The 8,846-nt window shown below is 40.8% G+C and overlaps 1 protein-coding gene across 1 annotated transcript in view; it reads left to right on the top strand.

Moving 5' to 3' along the window:
* Positions 1 to 3,434, top strand: part of SARC_09395 (hypothetical protein) — a gene marked incomplete at both ends in the record, with an annotated part of 4,649 nt that extends 1,215 nt beyond the window's left edge. Inside the window, 3 exons of the mRNA XM_014296594.1 lie at positions 174 to 294; positions 370 to 2,567; positions 3,265 to 3,434. Of these exons, the coding sequence (XP_014152069.1) occupies positions 174 to 294; positions 370 to 2,567; positions 3,265 to 3,434 (2,489 nt within the window). The remainder of the gene's footprint in view (positions 1 to 173; positions 295 to 369; positions 2,568 to 3,264) is intronic.
* Positions 3,435 to 8,846: the final 5,412 nt, after the last annotated feature.

Raw genomic sequence — 8,846 nt, forward strand, 5'->3', positions numbered from 1 at the left:
TTATTATTATATTATATATATATATATATATATATATATATATATATATATATATATATATAACAACTATATATTTATATGTATATAAACAATTTGTATATATATATATATGTATGTGTGTGTATATTCACATATATGTATCCGTAATGAAAAATGGGTTGAACGTGCGGCAGACGAGTACTTTAGTACAATCAGAGCCAACATTGAAGACACTGATGGTAATCCGGCTGCTCTACTGGCGACTCGCAACAAGAGCACGGATGACCTGCGGCGAGTGAAGCCCCCTGCCCTACGGTTTGTGGACAAGCCCCAGTTGGCAGACACACCCTAGGGCTTAGATAACACTGCGACGTTCCTGATAAACTATAGGAGTATTGACCAATCGGAGTTGAGACCACGGCCGTTTGCAGCAAAGGTATCTCAAAAATTCACCGAAGCGTTTGCGAATGACGTTTACATCTATAGTATTCGTGACAAAGAAACATTCAAAAATGGGACACTTGGCTACTATAACGCATTAAAAAATAACGTTCTGGATACGCGCGGACGACCGGAGGAGTTACTGGCGACTCGCAACAAAAGCGCGGATTTTAAACGATCAGATGACAATGCGGAACTGTTTCTGATAAAATACGCGATCATCGATCGACAGGAATGGAACTCAATGGCATTCCAAACAAAGATATCCAAGGCTTACTACGACGCGTTTAGTGGGGATACTTGTATCTATAGTATCCGTGACAAAAGGATCGTTCCGTATTTAACAGACGAATATTACGAAGCGATTACAAACAATATTGATGATACGCGCGGACGACCAGAAGAGCTCCTGGCGACTCGCATCAATTGCACGGGTAGTGTACCCCAATCAGTCATGTCTGTGAAACCCCCCACACCACGGGTCGTGGATGACACACCCGAGTCGGTAGACCTAGACGACAACATCGAGACATTCCTTACGCATTACAAGAGTATTGATAGAACCGAATCAGAGATGCGAAAGTTTGTATCAAAGGTGTCACGAGCGTTCACCGTGGCGTTTGCGGACGACGCTTGCATCTATAGTATTCACAATAAAAGAACCGTTAAAAATTATACATACGACTATTATACGGCATTGAAAGCCAATATTGAGAATACGCGCGGACGGCCAGAAGTGCTACTGGCAACCCGTAAGTGCAAGTACGACACAAAACCAATTGGTGCACAGGACAGGGATGAATTCTTGAACAGATACCACACGTCCGAACGAGATTCGCAGAGTACGCGCGAATTTATATCCAAAGTTTTTAAACTTTTCACCGACATGTTGACAAACGATACATGCATCTATAGTATACATGATAGGAAATGTATCCAAAAACGGTCATCCAAGTACAAGAATACAATCAAGTTCAACATTGAGGCTACACGTGGACGCCCGGAAGTGCTACTGGAGACTCGTAATACATGTACGGAATCGTGCAGTGATGATAAAGAGAAACCCAGACCAACTATTAAGTACCAGCTTACGGATCGGAACTCGGTGGTGACACGTAGTCCGCTGTGGGAAACGGTCTATTATCCGTTTGTTGAAAAATACAACCAAATTTTGGATACTTCAAATGATTTTGTAGTCGATATCGCGCGACTCTACCAGCGTACCTTTCAATACGACAAGCACTATTACAACGTGTCTACCAACAAGTGTAAACTTTTAGACATCAAGAATTTGGAGGAAAATATCAGACTTACCATGGGGCGCCCGTTCGACTTACTCGAGTACCGCATTCTGTGTCGTAAAGACCCTAGACTCAGCAAAAAATGGACGATGGAGCTGGAACGACACGCACTTCCGAAAGGTGGGATGCTATGCATGCCAAAGTATTTTATGGACGATGATGCGACCGTATTCGATAACCCTTCCTTTTACAAGAGATTGTCGTTTATGAGCCAGCTTGGTGACTACATTCTAATCCTGTTCCGTGATTTTCCCAGTGTGTGCACAGTCATCAATTATCGCATAAAGATACATGCTGAAACAGCTAGTGAAATGAATATTCAGTCTGTTATTCGGCAATTGGACGCAGCCGAATGTAAGACGCGATTTGCCCTCATCACACTGTCCACGAACTCGGACGAAAGTGGGCATGTGATGCCTATAATTGTAGACTTTGAAAATGAAACGATTGAAGCGATGGATCCCGGGGGAGATTCAATAAACGAGTTTAATGTCGCCCTTGATAAATTTGGGACGATACTCCAGGACAATTACAATGATCAATTTGGGACGTCTTTTCGGTTTGTTTCCACACAAGATGTGTGTAACCGCGCGTGTGTCCAACGATACGAATTGAATTTTGTCGAGAGACCATTTGACCCCTTTGTTCGTGACCGGTTTGACACAGAAGTGGGTGGCAACTGTTATCTGTTTACTCTTGTTCTATTTCTTGCACGACTCAGCAATCCAACAATGGACACAGCTACGGTTCATCAGTACTTGGTTGAGTGGATTGTTCAGGATATGGAAAAAATGCTTGATCTGTTCCGGGAGATGTACCAAGTCATGAAATTGGGTCAAGTCGAAGGTGAGTTTCAGCGGTAAAAATCGGGTTTGGAACGGACTATGTTCAAGAAATGTAGCAAAAAAACAAATAGGAATGGGACGTAAAATCAGGATGTAAAATCAGGATGTAAAATCAGGACGTAAAATCAGGACGTAAAATCAGGACGTAAAATCAGGACGTAAAACTAAAATCCCGTGGCTTGCACCCGAAATAAATAGGAATAGAAAATGAATAAATTAGGGTTGTATCCCGAAAATAAGGGGGTTATGTGGGACTCAAAATTGATTCCGCAAAAAAAATATGTAAAGAAAAAAAATAAGGCGATTTTACACTTGGTCAATTTTTAAGGTAATTTGGTGTTTGAACCGGAATTATGAGAAATAATGTAAATAAATCAGTAACTTTCGATCTGTGGTAGTGCATGAGTCTGTCACTATCTGTGGTAGTGCATGAGAAGACACAATTTATGGTAGTGCATGAGAAGACACTATCTGTGGTAGTGCATGAGAAGACACTATCTGTGGTAGTGCATGAGAAGACACTATCTGTGGTAGTACATGAGAGGTCACTATTTGTGGTAGTGCATGAGAAGACACTATCTGTGGTAATGCATGGGAAGACACTATTTGTGGTAGTACATGAAACGTCACTATCTGTGGTAGTGCATGATTTTGTCACTATCTGTGGTAGTGCATGAGTCTGTCACTATCTGTGGTAGTGCATAAGAAGACACTATCTGTGGTAGTGCATGAGATGACACTATCTGTGATAGTGCATAAGAAGACACTATCTGTGGCAGTGCATGAGAAGACACTATCTGTGGTAGTGCATGAGAAGACACTATCTGTGGTAGTGTATGAGACTGTCACTATCTGTGGTAGTGCATGAGAAGACACTATTTATGGTAGTGCATGAGAAGACACTATCTGTGGTAGTGCATGAGATGTCACTATCTGTGGCTGTGCATGAGAAGACACTATCTGTGGTAGCGCATGAGACGTCACTATCTGTGGTAGTGCATTAAAAGACACTATCTGTGGTAGTGCATGAGAAGACACTATTTGTGGTTGTGCATGAGAAGACACTATCTGTGGTAGTGCATGAGAAGACACTATCGATATTACCTCCATCGATACATGGTTGAATATAGTACATCATACTCTTGGTCTGACCTATCTTTGCAGTATATTGTATTAGGTTAATATGACCTCCATCGATACATGGTTGAAATAGTACATCATACTCTTGGTCCAGCCTATCTTTGCAGTATATTGTATAAGGTCAATATGACCTCCATCGATAGCTGGTTGAATATAGTACATTGTAATAGCCGGGCCTCCACATTAGACTCTATGTTATAAACGTACTCTTAAGCAGTACGTAAAATATAAACGTACTCTTAATAGTACTAGGAACTTAAGTTTCCTAAATGGTTTAACGGTTTTATGTTTTATACCCCTGGTGCGGTCTATCTTTGCATTATATTGTATTAAGTCGATATGACCTCCATCGATACATGGCTGAATAAAGTACATCATACTCTTGGTCCGGTCTATCTTTGCAGTATATTGTATTAGGTCAATATGACCTCCTTCGATAGATGGTTGAATAAAGTACATTGTAGTAGCTGGGCCTCCACATTAGACTCTATGTTATATACGTACTCTTAAGCAGTTCGTAAAAAATAGACGTACTCTTAATAGTATAAGGAACTCAAGTTTCCTATATGGTTTTTAACAGTTTTATTAATTAATACCTTTTCCATTTTACATATCAGATGTTTGGATGAAGGCCTTTAAAAATTTGGAGTTGTTTTATTAATAGAACTATATTTTATTACAAATCTATTTATATCTGAACACTTCGGTAGCGAGATGGCTCAACCGAAAATAGGTTTCTAGGGACTATTAATGTTCGTTCCGCCAACCAGATGTGCCAGTCTGATGATGGCAAGTCGGTAATTCTTGATAAGTGGAAAGTTATTGGTTAAGATAACAAAAGACATCAAGAGTATTTCTTTTTCTTTTTACTATTTTTCTTCTTCTTCTAAAGATAAGATTTTATGAGTCTCTCGGATTCGCCCTAACGAAACATACCATAGTTTCTAATAGAGCGACAACGAAACACTAAATAAAATCCCTTCGGCGAAAACAGTACTGAGAGGATTATATATAGGCAATGTCTCAGCCTCACAATCCCTCAGAGTATTGCTGTTTCCACGAGGCATACCTAACTTTACCAAAAGACTCCTTTCCTTTATTTACTTCGAAATCCACGAAATTTAGACTTAACCTAAGCGTTTAATTACTCTAAGGCGTTAATATCGCTTTGATAGACCGAATCTTACAACATCATGCCCTTTGTACGGCATATCTTTGCATTATATTGTATTAGGTCAATGTGATGTGAAATGTCTGACAGCTCCGGCAAAGAGCGGACTTCCGATCCGTAGAACTTCAGAGGATCTTGACGTTGAATAGGGAAATCTTCCTCGGTGGTAATATAGTAAGCCCTTGCTTTGAACTTCTGAAGAAATTTCTTCGCTTGTCAGGTTCTAGATAAAAATCTTCCCTTGTCGCCATATAACCATGTGTTATATAGTTCTTTTACGATTGTGTTGTGCCATGCCACCCCTCAGAGATAGCGTCTCTTTACTATAAGTAGAGGGGTTCTTCCGACAGGGAATTGCACCCCATCGCGACCATACCGAGGCCACCAAGGTATGGAGCCTCGTGCAAGGTCATTTACACGTATGTAGCAACAGTAAAGCATACACGCCAATCTGATGCGCACATTTTACTTCACGTAGTATGACAGGCTAGGCATGCACGCATAAAGATTAAATAATTATACAAACAAAATGACTGGTCAGAAGTGTAAAAATACCAAGTAAACTCAAACAGAATGATTGGTCAGAGCCCACTGTAAACTGTATATATAATTTCCTTTCACATTCTTCATAACAATTTGTGTCTGTCATTTTATATACATAATTACCTTGATAGTGAGGATTGACAGGAGAAGAAAGACTCATGCTTTCGGAACCTGGCAACACAATATAACCTCCATCGATAGATGGTTGAATATAGTACATCATACCCTTGGTGCTGCCTATCTTTGCATTATATTGTATTAGGTCAATATGACCTCCATCGATAGATGGATGAATATAGTACATCATACCCTTGGTGTGGACAATCTCTTCATATTGCATTGCTGTAGGTGGATATGACCTCCGCCATCGATAGCTGTGCTATATTCAACCTTTTATCGATGGAGGATGTATTCATCCAATACAGTCTTTTACAGAGTCCCAATTGAAAATGTACTACGCACGTGCGCCATTAGATTCCCAAAGCATACAACCTCAAAAGCCACCACACCCACACCGTCCTTTGTGTGTGCATGTGTGCCCTCCATGTCGTATACAAAATAAATATTCAATAGTTTGAACGATCACAGCACTGACTTCCATTTGAATAGAGACATCAGTGCATCACATTACAGTCACATATGTGGAATTATAACTGTCACAATATACTTGACATCACCTCTCCTGTTTAATAATAGCTCGAATGTTGCGTGACTCACGGAGATGCACCATTCAGTGAGATATCTGCTCCTCCACACTCTGTACACATGCGCGCAGATGTACACAACGATACAGTATTAAACGTGGTGATGCATGAGAAGACACTATCTGTGGTAGTACATGAGACGTCACAATCTGTGGTAGTGCACGAGAAGACACTATCTGTGGTAGTGCATGAGAAGACACTATCTGTGGTAATGCATGAGAAGACACTATCTGTGGTAGTGCATGGGAAGACACTATCTGTGGTAGTGCATGAGACGACACTATCTGTGGTAGTGCATGAGAAGACACTATCTGTGGCAGTGCATGAGAAGACACTATATGTGGTAGTGCATGAGAAGACACTCTCTGTGGTAGTGCACGAGTGTAGTAAAAGTCCCCTTAAACCACTATCAGTGTGGAGTTAGAATTGATTTACAATTAATTCACACGAGGTGAATTATTTGTAGACCACGTAGACAATCAAATATAAGAATAAATACACCGCACTGAGCCTCCGGGAGACTCAGTAGGTTTTAGTATCGTATTTTGATGTGTTTACTACATTTTTACGACTAGTTACTTTAGGTGTATTATTCGATTTTATCTCGAGGATAGTAGTGGACGGGAGAAATTAGGTTTATTGACAAATTACAGGAGTTGATTTCCCTCAGAACCGGATAGCTGAAAGGAGCTTGCAAATTATGACAGGAGCAAAGTCATCCGAGCACAGATAAGTGAAAAGAAACCCCCTTCCGTTTTGCTCGGTTTGATACGCTTGCGTGATTTACATACATATATTTATATTTTATACAGATTTTTATTATTAATATAAATCTAGAGCAAATTGGAGTGATTAGTAGGATATGCAGAAATTAACAGGTGCCCAGTTTATTTAGCTGATGAGCATTCTTTTTTTCTAGAACAAATAGTTATCCGACCCTCCGGTCGAATAAGAGCTCCCGGGAGCCAGTTGTTGTCAAACCTCAAGGATGGGTCCCTTGCGGGTTCATTCCAAAGTGTAATTGACGAATGAATTAATCACTATTCAATGTCGAGTAGAATAATATCCTCTCGGCCACTAGATACGTAGGATGTTTACTACTACTTCTATTCAACAAAAAAGACCGCCCACATTTTTTCCCCCAATAGGTTTTGCATAATTTACGACCACGGATAATGTCGCCCAGTTCGTAGTTGGTTTGTATGTAGGGTTCAATTTGAAACATCGACACTAATTCCCAACAACCATTCATTCTTCTTTTGATTCTTTAATACATCTTCGGTCCGAAAATCCAGATACTTCAATTCCAATGCGACTTTTCAGGCCGTCGTTGGCAATCAAGGCATCTCTCTGACTAATTAGCAGCCCATAGGACGTGTGAACAATGTTTTGACTGGCCTAGTCAGTCCGCACAACACGAACATGATACAGTATCGCAATTAGGGGTATAGAAGAACGTAATTTGGCGTAGAGAAGGTCGATATGGCAGATTTTCATAGGTGTGGGCGAGTACAGCGACGATAATGGGTAGATAGTGGTGATCGAGAAAAGCGGGTAACAATGTAGAATCGACAGTGTCAGACGACGTAGAATGGAAACGAATGAATTAAGCGCGCGTGAGACAGTTAGCAATGCAGAAGAGAAGCTAGGTACAGTTTGGGAGAAACTGAGACAGAAAGAATGCAAAAGATATCTCCGAGTCGGATGTTTGGCCATCGTTGCATGCACGAACTCGTTGGTCACGAAAGCAAAGAAGAAGAAAATATCACGAAGAGTATATATACAATATGTATATTTGAATTTTCATTCTAGAGGAAGGAAGTCAACGTATGTGAAATAGCTGTAGGACCAGCAAGTAGCATGGTACGGTTGAATGATTGTTAGTGAAAACTAAGGAGAACGAGAACGTTATCGCCGACATATATGGCGAATCGTCAAGATGCAGCGGACTCTTGCAAGGAACAGAAGAAATAGTACCTGCAAGAGTAAACAGCACTTAAACAGCACTTACCAGGCGTCGTGCAAGTACACTCAAGTTGTTTTGAACGGGGAATTTGTTTTTGTTTTTCCAACTTCAAAACCGATGTAATTACCTTGGGCTTCAAGGTTATACTTGTGAACCTTAACCTGAACTTCCTGGCTGCAGGCTTCGGGTTTGATTTTATGTTGGAGTACAGTGGTCCGAAGGTTGGATTAAAGGAGCATTCGGAACGCTAGAACACCGATTTAGCATCCAACAGAGCTAGACAAACTATTGGAACCAATACCGTTGAGATGACCACCAGATTTGACCGAGGAAATGGGTGTTCGCCTGGAATTAGACAAGGAACTGAGGGACAATGACTGTATTCGAGAAAAGGGCAGGTGCAGACTGGAGGGAGGCGAAGTTAGATTGCCAGTGACACCAGATCAAGCTGCAAGGATGCGGAAGGCAGTAAGGAACTTTGTAACAGACAAATGGATACCATGGGTAGATAGACAGGTGCAGAAGTGGATTCAAGATTTGGTCATAGTTTAAAGGGATACAGCCACTTCCGTCAACTTATCCTTGCTCGCCGTGCCAGAGTATACTCAATCTGGAGAACTAAAGAAAGTGCGAGTGTGTTTGGACCTCAGAGCGGTGAATGCATTAATACCGGCGGATCAGTTCATTATTCCCCGTATCAACGACATCATTGGTAACATCAAAGGGAAGAGATATTACACGACATTGGATCTAACT

The sequence above is a fragment of the Sphaeroforma arctica genome (genome assembly GCF_001186125.1).
Source record: "Sphaeroforma arctica JP610 unplaced genomic scaffold supercont1.949, whole genome shotgun sequence".
Lineage (NCBI taxonomy): Eukaryota > Ichthyosporea > Ichthyophonida > Sphaeroforma > Sphaeroforma arctica.